The sequence below is a fragment of the Hyalella azteca genome, unplaced genomic scaffold (assembly GCF_000764305.2).
Source record: "Hyalella azteca isolate HAZT.00-mixed unplaced genomic scaffold, Hazt_2.0.2 contig13457, whole genome shotgun sequence".
Classification (NCBI taxonomy): domain Eukaryota; kingdom Metazoa; phylum Arthropoda; class Malacostraca; order Amphipoda; family Hyalellidae; genus Hyalella; species Hyalella azteca.
In genome coordinates, this window is record NW_025943380.1 from 4,477 (window position 1) to 28,643 (window position 24,167).

General features: G+C 38.0%; 2 protein-coding genes across 2 annotated transcripts; both read left to right on the forward strand.

The window, feature by feature from the left end:
- The first annotated feature begins 3,198 nt into the window (after positions 1-3,198).
- Positions 3,199-15,059, forward strand: LOC125178885 (C-type lectin domain family 10 member A-like). Its single transcript, XM_047883673.1, has 4 exons — positions 3,199-3,719; positions 4,427-4,537; positions 7,834-8,028; positions 14,741-15,059. The coding sequence occupies exons 1-4, from the start codon at positions 3,392-3,394 to the stop codon at positions 14,947-14,949; spliced, it is 843 nt and encodes a 280-aa protein (XP_047739629.1). The 5' UTR covers positions 3,199-3,391; the 3' UTR covers positions 14,950-15,059.
- Positions 15,060-19,125: 4,066 nt separating this feature from the next.
- On the forward strand, positions 19,126-23,118 carry LOC108672493. Its single transcript, XM_018160160.2, has 3 exons — positions 19,126-19,700; positions 20,361-20,471; positions 22,146-23,118. Exons 1-3 carry the CDS (start codon positions 19,373-19,375, stop codon positions 22,364-22,366), a joined length of 660 nt encoding a protein of 219 aa, XP_018015649.1. The 5' UTR covers positions 19,126-19,372; the 3' UTR covers positions 22,367-23,118.
- The last annotated feature ends 1,049 nt before the right edge of the window (positions 23,119-24,167 follow it).

Here is a 24,167-nt window from a genome sequence, read left to right on the forward strand (position 1 = left end):
TACTGACTGTTGTACCAGTGTATAACGTCTTCCTGCAGAACACTAAAACTGTGCATGAGATATGGTCCTTTCTTATCATCCAAACAACTATTAATGCCTCTTGGTCCGGCCCATCGTAAGTATTGTTTTCGGAATTGCTTAGTTGTAGAATTAAATAAACTACGGAGCTTGCCTTAGGGCTAATTTTGTCTGATATTTTGAATGTCGCCGTTTTGTTGGATCGAAACCACAACATCTCCGTGTTATGTGCGCCCATTTTGGCACACACCATAGGCATTTATAGCTGGCATGTAAAGAGTGATTTATTATAGATAATTTTTCTCTTCATAATGATATATATATATATAATAATAATATATTTATAATGATATATTGATCCATTATTTCAAAATTAGCCTTCAGGTTTAATTTGGTTATGGTGGCCCGGATAATTATAAGGCTAAACTAATTGGACGGGCGTAAGACCGATATCGTCTTCTGCACATCAGTCGCCCAGCCAGTGTTGATTGCTTCAGTATTTCTGTCATGTCAAGGCGAATATCGTCATCTTATTTTTGTGCCTTCAAATAAAAAATATGGAATATAATTATACAAGTAAATTCATACCATAAGCTCACTCTAGCTAGCTTGATCCATTCTCTATGGCATTTCACGGTTGATAATTCTTCACTGGCTTCTGCTTGGCCATTTGGTAATTAATCCAAGGCCTTAAAACGTGCCAGCATTTGGCTTAAATATTTATTTTTTCCTTAAAACTGGACTCATGTGTTTTTCGGGCACAATTGCACTGATTCGATTTTTCACTTGACAATGATCAATATTATTTGAGTGACTTTATTTTGATATACTAGTATATATCAGCCAATAAATATAACCAATGCTAACAATGCAGTTAAGTAAAAACTCTTGAAATGCATAACGTAAACCAACAGTGGTCAGCGATTTGCAGAAGCTAAAACATGTCGTCCAAAAATTTTTATATGAATTTAATTCGTTATTTTAAATTTGTTCATTAATATTTTAATTTAGAATTTACAGAAGTAGGAAATTCGGAAGGTGTGCTTTGATAGATTATTGTGCGGTGTTAAGCACGAGTTCATGAAAGTCTCGATCAGAAGTCAAAACTTGAGACTCTAGTTTTAATCTCACTCTCCGATGAAATGCCAGTTTGACGAGTTAACCAGTCAATACATTTGGACTCGCGTGCTGCTTAAATGAAAGTCCGCGATAAATAGTTCGGCCAGACAGAAACTTCTGGATCAGTGGTACAGACATTTTATTAAGAACACTGTTGGCTTGAATGCAAAAGAATAAAAAATCGATCAACACAATCAGAGCTTTCTTAAACATTCATCTTAGTCTTTTTCTAAGTTTCGGTGAGCAATGAAATTTCTAAGCGGATTACATTTGCAATCAAATACATATAGAAACAATACGAACATTTGATTTTCATCTTGCAATAATTCACACATCACTGAATGGAAATATTTTATTGTCAGTAAGTTGAATGAAGTATCTACTACTTTGAATACATATGGATTTTGTACACGGCACTAAAGTCACGCGCCATTTCGAAAATTAATCAGAGCACGTCATTACTACAGATTTATGATAACGTGAACAACTTCAACAAGTAATTGATCAGACGTTCAAAGCAGATTGAGTAGTAAAAAATAATACTTATAAGTGCTGACCAGGAGTCTGCATATACTGACGGGTGTGTAACTATGCTTCACTCGAATTAATTTTGACATCTTATAGTGCAGCTGTACGTGTAATTCAAACTCAAATTTATACATACATGAATCTAATTGAACTGTCGAGTTATGCATTGTAAAAAGAAAAAATGTGATCAATTTTAAAGACTCGACAATATGCTCAAATTTATTTTCAGAACCCACATCTACGACTGTAATGTTAATTTTGAATCATTTTATTGCCATTGTATTCGTTCTTGCAAGACGAAATTACTGCACATTACGAATCGATTTCGCGACCTGCATGTTAAATAGAAGAATCCTGTCATTGAAAGGATTCCCGCAAACTTGTTATGTTTTGAACATGGCGATGAAGTAAAATAATATAACTTTGAATGTAATTCAGCTCCATGGACCATTATAATGTTCACTTCAACTTCACCAGATTTTCCAGATTGCTTCCGCCCAGTTTCGATGCATACACAAGTAAGACTATCGACGAGTGATCGTCACGCAAGCAAGTGAGTGGAGTAAAATTTCAACGCCTTCACAGAGATAGAACTTCTGCAACATGTTAATCATATTCGTTGCTTTATATATTGAATTATTCACATTCAATTCTAATCGAATTAAAAGCATGAATAGTTATATAATTTTAATTTTATTTGTTTCTTAACCTTATTTCGGTAATTGGTAAGTGATAAATTTTTCGAAGACAATGTTTTAACTTAGTCCCGTATTTCTAAATTGACAAAATATGTGAAAGAAGTAACAACCTTATTACAGCATGTTAAATTTGGCGAAATTTTTGCAGCTAAAATTAAAATGGCCAATGTTATTGTGCATTTTCTTGTTTTATTTGTATTCTTCCAGCCTTTAGGCATTTAATGTTAAAATTTTATCTTTATTCCTGGTATTTGCTAGTGTGATAGAAATTGTTAAAAAATACTTCACAAATTAGCCTATGAGGATTGCCAGTTAACCTTGGAAAATTGTTGCAGCTCAAGAATTGCATAAAATTAATTTGCAATGTAAGGAGCACGCTTGAAAGTATTAGCGCCTTTCTGACCGCAACCAAGTATAGTATTATTCTTGTACAAATGAATTTGCAGTAAAAATTATTATTAATATAAATCATCTTCATCGTAGCACTGACGGATTTGACGAATAAAGGCTGTTCTCCAGGCGACTCTTTCTACAACTTTAAAATTTGCCAGAACCAGGGGAGGGAGGTGTTGAACTCTGAAACACTGATATTGATGAACGATATTAGTTTAATCAAGCCAGCGTGTTTAAAGCCTTTCTGTTCCTGTGCGGGCAACAAATTAAAACATGAACTAAACTTTCAATTCGATGAATGCAGAAGCTTATAGTGCTTTTTATCGAGCAATCTTGACTCCACGGACTAATGTCAGAAGTCACCTTCATCAGTGACACGAAAGCGTCCGTCTCACAAGCACACTGGTACTCCTATAGTGAGTACGCCGGTACAGTGCGGTGATGTGAACAAGGTATCGTTAAGTCCTAAAAGTCCTTCAGCTATAAGGTTTTTTTGGGATCGACAAGTAAATAATACGAACACCCTACCAGTTAATTCGGTATTCTCTTATACATTAAGGGTTCAGAACACTGTCAATGTACGACATTAAGAAAACATTTGCTATCTACACGAAGTGAAGGATCAGTGACTGGAGATGAAGGTTGGCACAGCCCTTACCATATACATGTTAGGGCTTGTACAAGAAGGTTTAGGGCGCTACAAGTACTGGAAGCCGGCGTCTGTAGACCTTGCCCTGTTGTTCACTTTTAGTGGTCAAAACAGCTCTGGCGTTCTTACGTCCCAAATGCGATGCTGGAACTGGGCTACTGCAAAGGACTGGACTTTCCTGGCCTGTTACACCCCTCTCACCGACGGCTCAGGAAACTGCTCACTATGGGATGACAAACCCATCAAGAATGGGCTGGTCAACCTCACGGTCGCCCCAGGATCAAACAACTGCATGGCTGTCTTCAAAACTGACGGTTAGTGTCTTAAACTCATGAAATTTACAGTTTACAGAGTCTTCCAATAAACTGTTAAATAAGCTGGAACAAGTATGAACTTAGATATTATAAATTAGCATGTAGTTTTTCGGAACACACTGACTTATAATAACATAATCTGAATAAAAAAAAATACCTCTGAAATTTTTGGTTCTGAATTGCCTCTGAAAAATAAGTAGATTTTTTCTTAAAACTTTTCAATCAGGCTAAAACGACATAAATTGATGATACTTTCCATGCTAAGCTCTAAACTAATTTCACCCATGCAATATTTGAACAATAATCTGATGATTATAACGCAACATTTACATACCCTCATGTGAACCTTTTAACTGACGTGGGAGCTCATGTTCTCAGGAACACAGAATTTGTAATACGAAAAAGCTTACTTGCAATCACACTTGAGATCAGAACGAAATTCTTTCATTCATCTGGTTTATCATCCATTGAACATGTCAGTTTAGAAGCACCATTTGAGGCTTCAAATTGCTAAATTATTCAATGTTATAAACGTGAGCAGGAAAACAGTAAATCTACTCAACTTTTTAAAAATATACTGAAATGAATCCAATTGACATTTCACTCAATCAGGCTAACGGTAAGCAGTCGAAATACTAATCTTATGTAAAAAAATTGCCCTGTTTTTTTTTTTTTGAAAGGCTGATCTATCGCCTTCTTTTCTGCAGTCTGCGTCCTGCCGGGAAATTCGCTCATGGAGATTGGAGATACGAAGACCAACTCGCTTTGTCCAAATTTGAAGGACGTATGCCTGCCCAGTGGGATGGTGGACCTGAACAGTAAGACAAAAGCAAGACGTTATTGCCACCCGTGCTTCTCAAGTAGAAAATAACTGGCATCTTGAGTCGATAAAATCTCATAGCACTGAAATTAATAGTGTTTGTATCGTTCCGTTCTACGCGATCTTATTTTCGTTCGCGTTTAGAACCTTTATACTTTCATTTGGCAAAAGCGTAAGTTATGGTTCAGTTATAAGGATAATCGTATAAGCTATTAACCAAGAACGTCAGCTATAAAATATTCTTGAAAAAAGTAAATAATCGCTGCAAAGAAGATTTTCGATGTTTCATCTCTCTTTCATTGTCTGTGATCTTCATCCAGCCGATCGCCAGTCAGTTATTTTCTTGCTCTCACCTTCTAAATAAAGAACCCTCTCAACCCTTGTTTTTATGATAAAAAAATTAACTTTCAATATCTTCTTAATATTAATTCAATTAGTTAGATCATTACCGGCATTATAACCAGCGCTTTGCGCTGTCTCTACATTTCAGCGCCAGTGTTACTTCTATAGCGAAAATTACTTCTATATGTCCCAATTATAGCGTCATTATATGCTTAATTAAAAAAATATCTATTATATACGTATATCTTTAGGTTTGAGGGTTTGATGGAAACTTGGCACGAAAAATACAAGTAGGTTCTTGGGTCTATGATTATTAATTAAATCGGATCATCGATCACTAATCTTATCGAATTTGAGCAGTGGAAACTGAACTGAACTCTGAAAAATAAGGTGGGAAAGTTGGATCAATATGGCAGTTATTTCATAGTTGTTGTAATGAATTGATTTTTGTTAATAATATACTGAAGTAAAAGTGGAGAAAATTGTCGGAATGAATATTCTAGATATGCCCTGATTTTGTTTGATCACTATTGCTACGCCATTTTAACGCTCATTCTATGGACAAGTGTTATGCCCCGAGGGCGGTAAGCGGTTATGCAAACTACCCTTTACGAATGTGAGAACTTTCTGTATGATTACGATTATATTGAGGATTTACGACCAAGTAAGACGAGTTTCTCACGATTAGGTTCGGGCCTTACGATCAAGTAAGCAAGTGAACTGCGCTCATACAGGAGACTTATGATCAAGTGAGATAAATTTATTACGATTAAATTCGGGGCATATGACGAATTACGGCCACGACGTTATGTCACTCGATCGAACAACTGCCATCAAGCTTTGTTGTCGTAGGAGGGCACCGAAAATTCAACCGCAGCTAGTGTTCTTACTTTTCGGCCACGACGACAGGCATGGGTAACAAAAAAAGCTAGAACGCTAAAAAACGAACGACAGGAATTTCATTTAAGGAGGAGGTCCTCCCTTCCATAAAAACTTTATTGTTTACATACGGATCACTCTGAAACTTGGTACACATATGTAAAACAGAATTCTAAGACATTTTTGTTCGTGTGATTTTTTTTCGGAAAAATTGATTGAAAACGTGGAATCCATAGAAAACGGACAAAAAAGGGGGTACTGTAGAAATCTATCTCCTCCTAGGGTTTTGAAGCTACAGCGATGAGACATATACCATTCTATTCTTAAAGACCATATCAATCGAGTAACGAAGCCCGATTTTTGATTTTTGCCTTAGTTTTTTTTAGCCATTTAAAACTTGTTTTTCGTTTTTTCTCATTCCACCCCCCTTTCCACCCATTTTGAATCCAAACTATGCACAAATCTAAAAAAGGGCTTCGTTACTCGATAGGTATGGTCTTTGCAAATAGATTGGTATATGTCTCATCGCTGTAACTTTAAAACGCTAGGAGGAGATAGGTTTTCCGTGACAAAAAGTTTAACTTTTCAGGACAGCGCGACAAAGTTCCGCGCGCCTTGAAATAGTCACTCAATGTAGCATAGAGACCAAACTACAGGCTTCTGTAGCTTAATTCCACTCAAGGATGCTAGCAGCGACTTGCAGTACACCTCTCCGTATGAAGCGAACAGGGTGACTGAGCCTTGATGCCAGATACAACTATATATGTAGTCTTAGCGAGTGAATTACCTCCCATCTATTTAGTAAAGGAACTCCACCCCCACCCCCCTTTAAAGAGCAGCCGAGTGCGTAAAAATTCGCGTACAGGAATCTCAGTGGTATCGTTGAAAAGCTCAGAATGTCAGCTTTAAGATGAGACTAAGTACGTAACTACAGCACAACTCAAGTAGAAACTATATTTAAAATGCTCAGCAGCTAATTACCTTGTATCTAATTAGTGAAGGAACTCCAACCACCCGCCCCCCTTTAAAGAGCCGTCATGTAAGTAAAAATTCACGTACAGGGATCGCAGTGGTATCATTGGATAGGGCAGAATGTAAGCTTTAAGACGATACTAAATACCAGAAAAGCCAAATCCGAAAATTTTAGGGTAGACCTCCCCCTTAATCTTATCAAGTTAAAAGTTTAGCTGGAACTCAGGTCCGGAACCACGATGAAATGTTATATCATAACTGAATGATAGGCGAATGAATATTTCTCTTCAAACGAGATCCACTTTATTCTTTTTTGTAAAATACAGTTCAAGACCTGTTTATGAAGTTTTTATTTTCTCGGAGTCATTTCGTTCAGTCAAATCTGTTCGAATTGGTAAATAAGTATTTACGCATTCAATACTTACATAAATAAATATAAAAAATATTTTTAAAAACCACGTTTTTCTGATTATTACAAAGCTAAAAATAATGAAATAAAACAAATAAAAAAACTGTTAAAAAAACACGTCTTCTTAACGGACAATAAAGAAAAACATTTAGTCTTACATAACATTTAAGTTATGTAAAATGTTATGTAGGAGTAAATGTTTTTCTTTTTTGTCCGCTAAGAAAACGTGGTTTTTCGACAGTTTTTTTATTTGTTTTATTTCGTTATTTTTAGCTTTGTAAAAACCAGAAAAACGTGGTTTTTAAAAATATTTTTTATATTTATTTATTTTCTACTTTTTAGTTAGCAATTTTAGCAATTGAAATCAATTTCCAGGATTTGCAAGTGTGGATGTTCGAGAAAAAACTCAATTCCAAACCGTGAATTTTTCGTGTTTTTTTACTTTTTTTATTTTTTTTCTAAATTTTTTTTAATTATTATTTCTGATGATCAAATCTTGAATTGTTAGGCAGCATAAGCATGCATGCCAAATTTAAAGTTTCTAGTATGTTCAGAAGAGCTCTAATTAAGGTCTGAATTTTTGATGACACACAGACACGAAACGAAGTCAAGAAAAACGTAGTAATTAAAAGAAGTCCGCAATTCTGTGAAAGAAACTCAACTACGGCAGAACTTCACTCTCTTGCCCTCAGGAGCAGCTGCGCCTCAGAGCTGCACTGCACCCTTCAATGTCTCCGGTGACTTGTGTCTGATGACGACGCCTGTGGGGGCTTCTTGGTGTCGAGTACGCCAATTGTGCCTGATGAATGGAGCAGACCTCGCCTTTGCGCGCTCCGACCAAGAATTCCAACATTTGCAAGCGTTCTTTGTTGCTTTTGGACGGACCAGTAAGTGCGAGAAATTATAATCAATGAGTTACTGATCACTGACCATTTCAATACTCGATACAGGTACTTCGTTCTTCCCCGCATTGTGATCAGTGAATGTAAATAGATTCAAGCGTGATCTGCACAGTAGCTTGTTGCCGACATATTTTGTCAACAATGTTATTGATCGCAGTACTTTCCTACGCATCTTTCCTCAAACTGATCCTATGGACCCGACTAGTTTGTTTGTGGCTTCAACGTTCTACGTACCAGTGCACTTAGTAATTTCCCCATGAATGCTGTTCCCCACATACCCTGAATAATCATGTCCGGCGCATGATCGACAATAGGTTCGTTAGTTTCCCCACACAGATTCATTCCAAATTCTAAAATTTGGAATCATGAAAAATAGATTTAAGTCTCTGATTTTTACCGCATTCACTTTAGTAATCGACAATGAAGTTATAGTTAATCAGTTAACAAATTGAACCTAGGATTGAATAATACGTTTCCGAGTCCAGCTCCATCGTCAGTTCGTAGAATCTAGAATTCACATAGAAAGTCACAAATTAGTACAATTGAAAGCACAGAACACAAGTAAAAACCTAAATTTACAAGTAATAGGGCACAAAACCTATCTGTTCACAATTTCAAGGGGATAGGAGCTAACAGCTGAATTTAAACTGGGCCCAAGTTTAAAAATGTACAATGATTCTAAAATACGCAAATCTGAGGTATCGGAGGTAAAAGCTAACACCCTAAAGTCACTGTCAGAAACAGGGACATCACAATGCTCGGAGAGAGTGTGCACAGCCGAATGAGGGGGGCGCGATAGCAACTGTCCGGTTCTACAACTCCTGCCCTTATGCTCAGCGACCCTGGAGTAAAGATTGCGTGACGTCATCTCGACGTACGCAGATGCACATTGTGCACAACGAAATTGATAAACCAGGGACGATCGCATATGAGCAGGGAGCATATCTTTATATCTAAAGAAGGAACCGATTTTAAAACTGTTTACCAGAACAATATGAAGTTTGACGCTCGGAAAGTATCTATCGAACAAGACTTTTAATTCTCTTGACATAGCTTCGGACGCAGGGCCGAAGTTTGGAAAAGAACAATAAATAACGTTCCTACTATCGCGCTCGGGAGCAACCTCACTGAATCGCTTCGACATGAATTTCTTGATTTGGATATAAACCAAACTTGCCGGAAATCCATTAAGTGAGAAAATATTTCGTAAAAATTCAAACTCAGCGTGCAAATCGGTTTTGAAATCGGTTCTTTCTTTAGATATATAGATATGCTCCCTGCTCATATGCGATCGTCCCTGGTTTATCAATTTCATTGTGCACAATGTGCATCTGCGTACGTCGGGATGACGTCACGCAATCTTTATTGCAGGGTTGCTGAGCATAAGGGCAGGAGTTGTAGAAACGGACAGTTGCTATCGCGCCCCACTCATTCGGCTGTGCGCACTCACGCCGAGCAGTGTGATGTCCCTGTTTCTGACAGTGACTCTAGAGTGTTAGCTTCCACCTCCGGTACTTCAGATTTGCGTATCTTAGAATTATTGTACATTTTTAAACTTAGGCCTAGTTTAAATTCAGCTGTTAGCTCCTATCCCCTTGAAATTGTGAATAGATAGGTTTAATTTGTGTCCTATTACTTGTAAATTTAGGTTTTTAATTGTGTTCTGTGCTTTCAATTGTACTAATTTGTGGCTTTCTATGTGAATTCTAGATTCTACGAACTGACGATGAAGCTGGACTCCGAAACGTTTTCTATAGAGATATGAATTTTTGTGGACTATTCTTTGCTTTTAAATTTTTAGTTAACTTGCGATTAAGCAAATAAGTGACATCAATTCTTAAATAATACGTATCATAAAATAAAATTAGATGTCTTTTAACCATTAACCATTTAAAAATGCCATGTTTATAAGCGTACATAATATACAGCAATGCCGTGAGTATTAATTAGCCAAGTATAAATATTACAATACAATGACGTCGAAAAAAGTAAAATAAAATAGTCGCACGCTTCGTTAAATTGTTTTTATCTACACGGCTACTGGTACACCTGAATGTATCCGTTTGGTAGAAAAGTATCATCGACGTTGAAGAAAAGGCCTGTGGCTGACTCATGTACTTTTCGAGACTTGTTCATAGATCGAAAAACTGTCTTTTTGACAAGACATGTTCAACTGAACTTGGTTTTCATCATCACTGTAATGTCACAAGCTCCATAGGGTGCTAGGCATTTCAAGACTGAACCAACACCAGGGGCCGTGGCTATAAACTAAAAAACTGCGTTGCAACTCATCCACGCGACAACATTTCTTTTCGCTTCGATTCACCGACATGTGGAACAGACTCCACGATTACATCGTTTGCGCTCAGAGTATGAACGCGTTCAAGAACAGACTAGATAAAGCTATGGAAAAATATCTGTTCAGACTTGAAATGCCTAGCCCCATATCGAACCCGGAGGAAGTCTAGTAGCTATTTCAAACTATCGTCAGTCTAGAAAAGATCCGGTCAAAGGACATGCTTTTGGATCTTCTGTGAAGAAGTAATGAAAAGTACAAGAATCAGCGACAGGCCACATCAGGCCTACTCTTCAGGGCCGTCATCATTAAGTTATGTTACATACTTTTGCACAGCTCCGTTTAGTTTTTAGTTAGCCCGAACGTGCGGGCGCTGCGACGTTATAGACTAGCAGGCGCTGACGCTGCGTATCATCGATACGTACGTCAAGTCAAGTAAATTGGCTCGCAACAACGTTTTTCATGTGTAGCAACGGACTAAAAAAGAGAAAAAAAATACTGAAAACAAACTTTTTTATAAAACCACGTTTTTCTTGTGGACTAAAAAGTAGAAAATAAATGATGGCTCCCCCCAAAAAAACGTGGGTCGGGCTGTACATTCACCATCAAATTTCCAAAATTCGTTTCTTGTGTGCTTTTCGCTTTAATCATAAATCTGACCGACACACGTTTTTTGGGGCGAGCCATAATTTATTTTCTACTTTTTAGTCCACAAGAAAAACGTGGTTTTTTAAAAAGTTTTTTTTTTTAAGTATTTTATTTCAGCTTATAGCCGAGGTCCTTGGCGTCGGTTCATGTTTCATGCTCAAGGCATCCTCTTGGGACCTTGTATAAGCCACGAGTATATTTGTATACCTCCATAGGATCACCACACATACGTCGATAACAGAGACTCGGAAGCCTCATAATTTCTCATTTTTCTTCAAAAGACTTACTCTTCAAGCCTGAAATTAACCTTAATGCAGCGCTTCTTTGAACACTCTCGACTATTTTTTTTGTCTTTTCAAGTTTCGGTGTAAAGGAATCAGGACTCACTCCAGAGATCCAAGTGAAGCTTGGAAGATCACAAATTACGGTCTCTGAGTTAGTCCAGCAAATTGGGTCCACAGCCGCTCGAGAGTAACCAAACCAAGCGAGGGAGGCGACAGAAACGCAACAGATTCTTAAACGTATACTTAAGGTTGGTAAACTAAATGAAGGCCCAGATGCAGGTAGGGCTCCGTGAGGCAGGCAAGGCTCCGTGAAGCAGGCAAGGCTCCGTGAAGCAGGCAAGGCTCCGTGAAGCAGGCAAAGGCTCCGTGAAGCAGGCAAGGCTCCGTGAAGCAGGCAAGATTCCGTGAAGCAGGCAAGGTAACTCCCGAGCCAGAGCGCCAGGTAGGAGGATGTTGAAGATGAGTAGGCGCTAGAAGACCGGTAGATGTAGAACAGGATCAGGAGTTCGGGCAGAGACAGGAGCCGGTACGTTTACTCGTGGATGAGTAGCCATCTGGTGGCCAGTCAGTGGGTCTATCTGCTACAGAAGGCATGGGTCAACAATCGCCGGTCTGAAACATTCGGGTTTACAGGAAAGGCATGATAAGAGGAGCCAAGGGATTTCGAGAGACTAAGTATTTGACCGTAGTTCACTGTGACCGTCTAACTGCAGATATGGACAATGCTGCTCAAGGCAGGTAAACTAACAGGAATCGCAAGTCTGACTTACCGAAGGCGGAAGACTATCAGAGCGCCGACCACCCCCCACGAGTTCTGAAGAGACAATTAACAACAGCGGAGATCTGCGGCTAGTAATTAGCTATGATGACGTGGCGCTGTTGCCATATCAGATGGATTTCCCTGACATTCGGTGAACACACTGTGTTATCAAATTCTAGGTTCAGGCACACGACGGCGATGACTACTGTAACTGCTTCATCGCTTCTGCATATAGGAACTCGTAGGAGCGTCTGATCAGTCAAAGTAGTTCATTGGATTTATTGACTTGCGTTTCAATTTGCCTATAAACTTTCAGCTCCTGGTTAAACTCCCGAATCTTTTTCCACTGTCGACTTTTCGAGTATAACTCTCTCGTTGCAACCACGTCTTCTCGTGCTGTATGTAATCTTGCTGTTCATTGTTCTTCCCGAGGTGAAGTACTTTACACTTGTCAACATTAAAACTTAGCTGCCACGTATCATCAGAGTCAACAAATTATCAATACCATCTTGTAGTTGCGCTTTGTTTGACGCATCCTTAACCGTATTATAAACTTTTGCGTCGTCAGCATACATGGAGCACACGCTTGACGCTATTTATGTGAGGAGATCGTTCATAAAAGCAACGAACACAACAGGCCCAAGAACGCTTCCATGTGGCACGTCACTGTGCATGTTGCCCAGTCTGACACGGTTCTATTAATGCTGACACGTTGTCGTCGACCTACTAGGACATCATTAATTCATTAGAGTACATTTTCCTCCATTCCCAAAGACTTCATTTTACGCAACAGTCGCTCATGCGGAACACTATCAATTGCCTTGTCAAAATCGAGTTACACTGCATCCACTGGCTCCCTCTCGTCCAGCAGGCGAGTCCAATCGTTCAAGGCAGACAAGATATTAGCGGTACATTATCTTTTGCTAATAAAGCCATGCTGACAGTCTGAAAGGAGATGTTTAACAGTCAAGTGATCGATAATACTCTTCCTCGCAACTGAGTCCATTACCTTACAAACAACACCTATGAGACTGTAGGGCGGTAGTTACCGGGGCTACTCATGTCACCCTTTTTGAACAATTAACGATGCTACTTAAGCTTCTTTCCAATCGGCCAGCAAAGTCCCTTCGTTCAAGGCTTTGCAAAAATATAGCCAAAAGGCCGGCCAAGACGGTTGCTAGTTCTGTGAGTAATCTAGTGCGGAAACGCTTCATAATGGTTATTTCAGATGGAATATTATTCTTGTATAATTAGTTTACTGTTTTTTATAACCTTGTTTTGCATAAGTTACCACGTTCGTTGCTTATTCATTCAGGTCGCATTGGTTCAGTTCTGCCATTCAGTTCAGACAAATAGTGATGATGGTAGTTATCGTCAGGGTTGCCAAGAGGCCATTTTACCACGTTTTTCTCAGCTCGCTTTCGTGTCCGTCTGTGATGATCAAATCTTGCAATCAATATTTCACCAACTTTCCCGCTAGCTAGCGCTCTGAAACTTTTAGGGAAGCTCAGCTCCCGATGACAATACAATAATCAATAAACACACAACATACGAATTTTGTAAATTTGATGGTGAACGTACAGCCCGACCCACGTTTTTTGGGGCGAGCCATAATTTATTTTCTACTTTTTAGTCCACAAGAAAAACGTGGTTCTTTAGAAAGTTTTTTTTTAAGTATTTTATTTTCTACTTTTTAGTCCACAAGAAAAACGTGGTTTTTTAAAAAGTTTTTTTTTAAGTATTTTATTTCGGCCAAATTCCACGGTTTAGTTTTTTACAATTGCATTGGTAGGCAAACATTCATGATGGCCGTACTTACTTACTGTACTTTGCGAAAAGTAAAATATTAATTTAAAATCAAAATTTTGCACAAAAAACCTACAAATTTACTAGTAGCTATTGATCTGTGAACCTTCTTGGCTCTTTTTGTACGCGGATTTTGGACCATTTAGATCATGGTTAAACTATATAAGGTTGACCTTCTTGGAAGGTTAATCTTGAAAGAGCCAAGAAGGTTAACCTTCTTGGCTCTTTTTGTACGCGGATTTTGGACCATTTAGATTCATGGTTAAACTATACAAGGTTGACCCACGAGAAGTTCCGTCTTTCAGTTCAGCTTTCTTGTTACGTCACGTAGATCGAGAAACGTAAACAAACCCGTCATTCCCATGACGGATTGGTTGACTGATTTGATCGCATTTCGGTGGTTGATTAATACCCGTGACGTCACTGAGATCAGTGACGTCACAGGCGAACAACGAACTACATCCGCAACAATGGGCTTCTGATGGGTCAACATTATACCACTTCAACCATGATTTAGACCATCTGCAAATCCTTGTTAACGTTTTGTGGGCGATGGAGACAAAGGCTATGGCAGAAGTAATTAAGTTTCTCATAAGCCCGAACGCGGATTCATCATATTTTGGTCTAGAGTGATCATCACCGAACAAACCAAGGATGGACGATGAAAAAATGAATGATCCAGAATACAGCTATGAACACAGGGGAAGCATAGGCAGATGCTCGAAAGAATATAGTTTAATTTAATTACGTGCATGCAAACAGAGCACGACTCATTTAGCGGTGCAGCTGCATGCAGGTCGATCCACGGAAGTACAAAAGTAGGAGTGCGAACACTGCCCACAAAAATCACTTCATTATGATTTACGAAAGTAATCAGTAAAACCTACTTTTGTATATTTACAGGCAATAACATGTGGCTGGGCAGCAACAAGCTCGATGGACAGTGGGTGTGGCTCAACAGCTACAGGAACCCGTACACCTTGCCAGACTGGTATCCTGGACAACCCGACGGTTACAATTGTGCAGTTTTCTACTCTTCTGCTGCGCAGCTCGCCGACACAAACTGCCCTAACGTGTATCTCGGTATGTGCAGGGCAATGGTTGCTCCGTAGAGGCGGCGATCCATCATGGATTGAGACTGCTACGCACTAAACATATACTAAGGATAAGGGAGCTAACGATGTAGCGCTGACATTGGGCTTGCGCTGATTTTAGTCAAGCGGTCTTACGGATCCCTTGTGAATCAAGTCACGAAAAGTTCAAGAATCGGCAACAGGCCATGGGCCTATTTCTTCAGCGCCGACACTTCTATTCTATTCTATCGTCTGCCAATAATAGAAAAAAATTTTACACCACCCGGACGAAGCGCGCCGGAGCCTTACAGTGAATATGATGCCCGGCACCGACCCGTACGTATCTCATGGTTGAATTAATACATTAATTCAACATGGTTGTATTAATACATTAATTTTTTATTAATTCAACCATGTCCCGTGTGTCGAATTAGCGTACCGTCGAACGGCCACTCGTGATAAATTCTGGAACAGGACTATGCTTTCTGAAACCTAACCCCAGATGCTGTGAGCCAAAAGTGACCGTCTGGTGGTGCACGGCAGGGTTCATGCAGTTCCACTGGCGAGCTAGGCTGAGTGGTCGCAGTTCGTTGTCCGCTAGTTACAGTTTGAGCTAAAGTCAGGATATGAAGTTATGATTCGATGTAACCCTCACTAATGGACGTTCATTACACATCTGGGGTATTTGCTTCAGAACACGGTGGCGTAAAGCTTCTTATAGTTATATATAAAGCAGGATGATGTCATGGGCTGGTTACCGACGGATGGCTTAATCCACGGCTGATTGGTGGTCATCCGGAAATATGCTAGGCGTTCCTTCCAGGGCTGATTGGTGCACACATTGGGTGGTGCACGGCTGCGTTCCCGATCTCCCGATACAATCACGAATAGAACACACTGCTGCTCGAGGTCACAGCTTGGTGATTGAAAACTGAAAATAAGCCAAAATCTTTAACACAATACATTACAACTTGAAAGTTATGTATTTAGCAATAAAATAAATTATTTCCTCTACTAGGTCACAAGCTCCAACAATACTGATTAATCAATGTGATAAATTGAATTCATCATGTGTTATCCTCGCATAGTTGTGTCTCACATAATAGCAAGGAAATACACGTTTTCAAAATGCAGTAAACATCATCATATATTCAATATTTGCTGTGTGTATGCATTAGGTGATAGAACTTTACAAAAGTAGAATTATTTATCTCTGAAAATTTACGTGTTTGCGATATTATTTATCGTCTAAAGCAGTGGGCGGTACTTCCCCCTGGGGACAACGGAAAGATCTGGGGGGCGGTGAGGAAGAAGGGGGCAACAGTGCTGAAACCATTAAAACCATTCTATGTTGCTGAAACTGTTAAAACTGCTAAAAATATATACTGGTATACTAATTTTTTCCGTGAAATAGACATTTGTGTTTACCAATTCTCTTTTCAAATTGAAGTATACCAAATATCAAGAAAGAGGCGTTTGTATCTATATGTGTCAGTGGGTCGCTAGAAATATACTGAGGAGCCAAGGGGGCACCAGCCTGCAAAACTTTGGGGACCACTGGTGTAAAGTTATGTTATTGGATAGCTTTTAATTTCAGTGGTTTGGTCTAATGTTGTATAATCTGATGGAGCCTGTTCGTGAGGAGTTGAGTGCAATAACAGTTTTTAGAATGTATGAATGTTTGTCGCCTGAGGTTGCTAGTAATTAGTAGCCGTCACTCTAACAAACGACGGATGTTGCTTGCTTTGATTTATTGTTTTAATGGAAGAACTGTTCTTCTGGAACTGCGACGCTTAGAGTGGCCAACACATGTTACGACGTGGAGAGCTTGAGCAAGAAGCCCTAGACTTGAGTAGAAAGTAAGTTGTCTTTATTTGTATTAATTGCTTCGTTACGTGTATCTCATTTCTCTATTATTCGTAGGTTACTTCTGGCCAGAAGAATTTCGTATGAGACAGGGCAAATAATCAAACGAAATGGCAAGCCAAGTTAAAAAAACAGCTTGCATTGAGCAATTTCGGTATCGATTACATGCTAGCTCCATTTCTCTGTTAGCTTCTTTCTCTCATTGGAACACAAGTTTAAATGGCGATTAAACTTGGAAGCAGCGACCTTTAAATTTGAAGTCCAGCGTTATAAAAAAATTAAATAGCTTATGCATTATGATTAACTTTCGGAATAACAATAACTTGTTTCAATAATTTGGCGCGTTTTAAACCCCCAAAATATTTAAACAACACTGATCATATTTTACCTAGGCTTTTTTAAATAGAAAATTTGTCTCCGTATGATTCATTCTGAGACTAAACCTTGATTAACTTTGCTCAGTATTTTTCTGGCGTCGACAACTTCTGTTGAATTATATTGACTTACATGTCAAATCTAAATAAATTTAATCTTACCAGCTCGTCAAAGTGAAAACTTGAGCCATTGCTGCTGGCCCTCATTTAACTTGCATCCAACTACGTGTTAATAATAAATGCCTGTACGAACTCAGTTGCTGGAGTCCCCGCACGCTATAACGCAGTTAGTGCGAACTAATTAAACTCGATGAAAACTACGAACGACATCAATCAAAATGCTTTTAAAGTTTCCAATATCTTAAGCCGTTGTGTGTAAAGAATAAAGATCAACCGTCGCATTCAGAAAAGAAAAATCATTTGAACCAGACCTTGAGCTGGCCGTAATGATACCTGTTCAGAGTTTAGAAGTATTCAGTAAAACAGAACATGCACTCAAATCTGCTACACGTGTTCAGGATTTAATCTTTTAGAGATCGTTGACGTGCTTGAGAAAAATATTTCAATTTATATAAGCATTTTACATTCGAAATAAAAATAATTTACCACATTTCTGGTCATTTCAGGAGACAGCTCATTTGCTACATTAGTTATTCCTGTTCGGCACAAGTTACATACGGTGAAAATCTAAATTAAATAGGGAGGTTGATGGCCCGAATAATGTGTTGAAACTCTTGCATTGGAGACGTCATGACATGAATTTAATTGAGTCAGCTTGTTACAATTTCCTACTAATTATCGTGACTGAAAACCCACGGATAAAAAACTAAATTAATTTACGAACTGAACGCGTTTGTGCATGAAACTGCGCGATATTTAAACCAACTGAACGCTCAGTGCTTTTTAAACATATTTTATATATGCAAAATCATGGCAAATTGGAGTTAATTCATAATTGAAATTGAACAGTAGCTCGTGTGTCTAAGGAAAATATTTTCAGTATCACCGAAATCAAAGTTTTAATTAGTCATTGCCGTGTACGTGTGGGGACAGTCATGCGTGAGTATATAGAGGTGACCTAAACTAAAAGTGAGGTTTATTTTTTATAAGAGAATATGCGTTGGAAATACAATTCAAAATAATACGAACGACTAGTCTACAAAATTCACTCTAAATGGTGAATTTTACATACATACATTATATTTCGATCATATTGGTTCATTAAAAATTTGACAAGTAAAAAAAACTGCTATTTATCTGATGAAACTGTAACAACTGAATTGTTACAGTTTCATCTGAACTGAACTGAACTGAACTAAATTGTCAAATTATCACATGAAAAAATTTAGTTTTGTAATGTGACCGTTTTCACTGCCAGAAATTCATTACAAAATAAATGTAGGTGATCAAGAAATTAACATATTGCCAGTCTTGGTTTATTGTGAAATTATTAATTTAATTATTTATTAATTTTATTAATTTATTAATTTAATTATTAATTTCAATTTATTAATTGAAAGTGATTATAACAGCGGTCAAATTTCATAACCAGGAGAATAATAATGCGTTTTCTGTAATATAATGTGGGCAAATATCCGAAATATATACAAAATATATAATATCGTTGAACAAACCCGGATGAATTCTGTACTGCATTGCTGAGTTTTAACTCCTTGTATGCAATTACGTTCATATATGAAAGGCACTTCTCCAGGAGACTTTTTCCACAACTTTAAAATTCAACAGACCAGGGTAGGGAGGTGTTGAAATTTCAAATACTGATATTGATGAACGATATTAGTTTAATCAAGCCTGCGTGTTTAATGCCTCTCTGTTCCTGTGCGGGCAACAAATTAAAACATGAACTAAACTTTCAATTCGATGAATGCAGAAGCTAATGGTGTTTTTTATCGAGCAATCTTGACTCCACGGACTAATGTCAGAAGTCACCTTCATCAGTGACACGAAAGCGTCCGTCTCACAAGCACACTGGTGCTCCTATAGTGAGTACGCCGGTGCAGTGCGGTGATGTGAACAAGGTATCGTTAAGTCCTAAAAGTCCTTCAGCTATAAGGTTTTTTTGGGATCGACAAGTAAATAATACGAACACTCTACCAGTTAATTTGGTATTCTCTTATACATTTAGGGTTCAGAACACTGGCAATGTACAATATTAAGAAAACATTTGCTATCTACATGAAGTGAAGGATCAGTGACTCAAGATGAAGGTTGGCACAGCCTTTACCATATACATGTTAGGGCTTGTACAAGAAGGTTTAGGGCGCTACAAGTATTGGAAACCGGCGTCTGTAGACCTTGCCCTGTTGTTCACTTATAGTGGTCAAAACAGCTCTGGCGTTCTTACGTCGCAAATGCGATGCTGGAACTGGGCTACTGCAAAGGACTGGACTTTCCTGGCCTGTTACACCCCTCTCACCGACGGCTCAGGAAACTGCTCACTATGGGATGACAAGCCCATCAAGAATGGGCTGGTCAACCTCACGGTCACCCCAGGATCAAACAACTGCATGGCTGTCTTCAAAACTGACGGTTAGTGTAAATGTCTTAAACTCATGAAATTTACATTTTACTGGGTCTTCCAATAAACCGTCAAATAAGCTGGAAAAAGTATAAACTTGGATCTTTATAAATTAGCATATAGTTTTTCGGAACTTAGTAATTTGGAAGAACAGAATATGAACCAAAAAACTGCCTCTGAAATTTTCCGAATAGATTTTTCTTATAACTTTTCAATAAGACTAAAACGACATAAATTGGTGATTTTTCCATGTCAAGCTCTAGAATAATCTCACCAATGCAATACTTTAGAACTTGAACGATAATCTGAGAATTATAACGCAACATTTACATAAGCACACAGAGGGCCTCATGTGAACCTTTTGCCTGACTTGGAAGCTTTTGTCGCTCAAGAGCACTGAATTCGTAATACGAAAAAAGCGCACTTGAAATTTAAACGGATTTCTTTCATTCATCCGGTTTTTGATCCATTGAACATGGCAGCCCTATTTGACGCTTCAATATTTAATTTCATGAACGTGAGCAGGAAAACAATAAGTCAACTTATAAAAAAATATACCGAAGTGAATCCAATTGACATTTCACTCGATCAGGCTGTCAAATACTAACCTTATGTAAAAAAATTGCCCTGCCATTTTTTGAAAGGCTGATCTATCGCCTTCATTTCTGCAGTCTGCGTGCTGCCGGGAAATTCGCTCATGGAGATTGGAGAGACGAAGACCAACTCGTTTTGTCCAAATTTGAAGGACGTATGCCTGCCCAGTGGGATGGTCGACGTGAACAGTAAGACAAAAGCAAGACGTTATTGCCACCCATGCTTCTCAATTAGAAAATAACTGGCATCTTGAGTCGATAAAATTTCATAACACTGAAATTAATAGTGTTTGTCTCGTTCCGTTCTACGCGATCTTATTTTCGTTCGTGTTTAGAACCTTTACATTCATTTGGCAAAGCGTAATGTTTTGGTTCAGTTATAAGGATAATCGTATAAGCTATTAACCAAGAATGTCAGCTATAAAATAATCTTCAAAAAGTAAATAATCGCTGCAAAGAAGATTTTCGATGTTTGATCACCTTTTCATTGTCTGTGATCTTCATCCAGCCGATCGCCAGTCAGTTATTTTCTTGCTCACACCTTCTAAATAAAGAATCCTCATTCAACCCTTGTTTTTATGATAAAAAATTTAACTTTCAATATCTTCCTAATATTAATTCAAATAATTAGATCATTACCAGCATTATTGGGACTTATACTGCATAGTCCACCACACGCTTTGCGCTGCCTCTGCATTCCAGCTCCAGTGATGACATTTTTTATAATGCAGGTAATGCCCTCAAATTACTGGTATTGTGGATGTGAGCGAAAATTACTTCTACATGTGCCAATTATAGCATCATTATATGCTTAATTAACAAAAAATATCTATTATATACGTATATCTTTAGGTTTGTGGGTTTGATGAAAACTTGGCACGAAAAATAAAAGTAGGTTTTTGGGTTTATGATTATTAATCAAATCGGATCATCGATCACTTATCGAATTTGAGCAGTGGATTCTGAACTGAACTCTGAAAAATAAGGTGGGAAAGTTGGATCAATATGGCAGTTATTTCATAGTTGTTGTAATGAATTGATTTTTTCTTCATAATATACAGAAAAAAAGTGGAGGCAATTGTTCGAGTGAATGTTCTAGATATACCCTGACTTTGTTTGATCACTATTGCTACGCCATTTTAACGCTCATTCTATGGTCAAGTGTTATGCCCGGAGGACGATAGGCGGTAATGCGAACTACCGTTTACGAATGTGAGAATATTCTGAATGATCACGATTATATTGAGGATTCACGACCAAGTAAGACGAGTTTTTCACCATTAGGTTAGGGACTTACGATCAAGTAAGTTATGATAATTCGCTTATATAGAAGACTTAAGATCAAGTGAGATAAATTTATTACGATTAGATTCGGGCCCTACGACGAATTACGGCCACGACGTTTATGCCACCCGATCGAACAACTGGCACCAAGCTTTGTTGTCATGGGAGAGCACCGAGGATTCAACCGTAGCTGGTTTTGTTGCTTTTCGGCCATGACGACAGGCATGGGTAACAGAAAAGCTAGAACGCTAAAAAACGAACAACAGGAATTTCATTTAATCTAATCGAGTTAAAAGTTTAGCTGGAACTCAGGTCCGGAACCACGATGAAATGTTATATCGTAACTGAATGATAGGCGAATGAATATTTCTCTTCAAACGAGATCCACTTTAATATTTTATGTAAAATACAGTTCAAGACCTGTTTATGAAGTTTTTATTTTCTCGGAGTCATTTCGTTCAGTCAAATCTGTTCGAATTGGTAAATAAGTATTAACGCATTTAATACTTATACTAAAAGTAGCCCGTTATTCTGTGAAAGAAAGTTAACTTCAGCAGAACTTCACTCTCTTGCCCTCAGGAGCAGCAGCGCCTCAGAGCTGCACAGCACCCTTCAATGTCTCCGGTGACTTGTGTCTGATGACGACGCCCGTGGGATTTAAAACTACTTGGTGTCTGACGCGCGGATTCTGCCTGGTGCGCGGAGCAGACCTCGCCTTTGCGCGCTCCGACCAAGAATTCCAGCAGTTGCAAGCGTTCTTTATTGCCTTTGGACAGAATAGTAAGTGCGAGAAATTGTAATCAAAGAGTAAGTGATCAATGACCATTTCAATACTCGATGCAGGTACTTTGTTCTTCCCGGCATTGTGATCAGTGAATGTAAATAGACTCACGCGAGATATGCACAGTATCTTGTTGCCGACATATCTCTTCAAAAATATGGTATTGATCGTTATACTTTCCTACGCATCTTACCTGAAACTGATCTTATGGACCTGACTAGTGGGCTTGTGGCTTTTACGTACCAGTGCAACTATAAAATTCCACATGAATGCTATTCACATACCCTGAATAATCATGTCAGGCGCATGATCGAAAATCGGTTTGTTAGTTTCTTCACACAGAATCATTCAAAATTATAAATTTAGAATCATGAACAATAGATGTAAGTCTTTGATTTTTAGCACATTCATTTTAGTAATCGAAAATGAAATTATAGTTAATCAGTTAACAAATTATAGGCTACCTAGAATTAAATAATACGTATCATACAATAAAATTAAATGTCTTCTAACCATTAACCATGTATTCTAAAGAGTATGTAATTTACAGCAATGCCGTGAGTATTGATTAGCCTAGTATAAATATTACAATACGATGACTTCGAAAAAAAGTAAATAGTCGCACGCTTCGTCAAAATGTTTTCATTTACAAGGCTACTGGTACAACCTGAATGTATCCGTTTAGTAGAAAAGTATCATCGACGTTGAAGAAAAGGCCTGTGGCTGATTCATGTACAGTCAAACGGGGTAATTAGGGACGGGCGCGGTAAATCGGGACAGTTGTCCTACATTTCGTAGAAATGTTGTAGCAGTTGAACTAATTAAAATATTGCAAAACTAAAAATAGCGGCGCAAAATTCAACATTTTTACGATCTATGTAGCATAAAGCACGTTAAGAAATCATATATTTATTACCTCTAAAAAAATCCCTGAAAAAATGTGCGAAAAGTGAGATTTTGAAAAAATACCTCTGCTAAGGTCTGTAGCAAAAAAAAATATATTCGCCGTGTTAAAAAATTTTACTTGCATTAAAGTTGCACACAAGTGTTGGCTCAAACATGTGATTGACCAAATTTGCGTATCTCATTCCAAAATAAAATGACGGCCATTTCCGCACTACGGGGTAATAAGGGACACCCCTAAAAACGATTTTACAGTAGAACCTCGGCTAACAAAGGCTCCAGTTAACCAAAAAATCAATTACAAAAAAAAAAGAAAAATTTATCACATTTACCTCACTCTGCAAAATATTTTCATTTAGCGAAAAATTAGTGCATCTTTGGTCATCACAAAATTGTGCATAGAATGTCATAGATAAATTGTGCACAGGGCAACATAGAATGAAAAGTAATTAACCTAAACAATGATTTATTTCTCCAAACAATATTATGGTGATCATTAGAATATTCTTTTCTGTTTCAGGAATGTTTTTACGATCTCTTTTTGTTATTGTGAATTCCCTTTACCCAATTAAAATGGTGTGAAATTACAAGCCATCCTGTAAGCTTACAGATACAGAAGAAATGCTACATGGCTGCTGATGTGAAGCTTGCATTGGACAAGGTAGTTGTCAATGCTCAATGGCATGTCCATGGATACTGTAATATCACATCAATAATACGATAATGGATGGATATAGTAATATCATATCAATAATGGAAAAACAAGTAAAAAACACAGAAAATGTCATTTATTCTACATTTACGTCATCTACAAAGGAAGAGGAGGACTTCAGAGTACTGTTAGTAATAGATGAGTATACTTTGCATGTTTCAAATTTTTTAAAATTGAGTATTATTTCAGATGTCCCAGATTACCC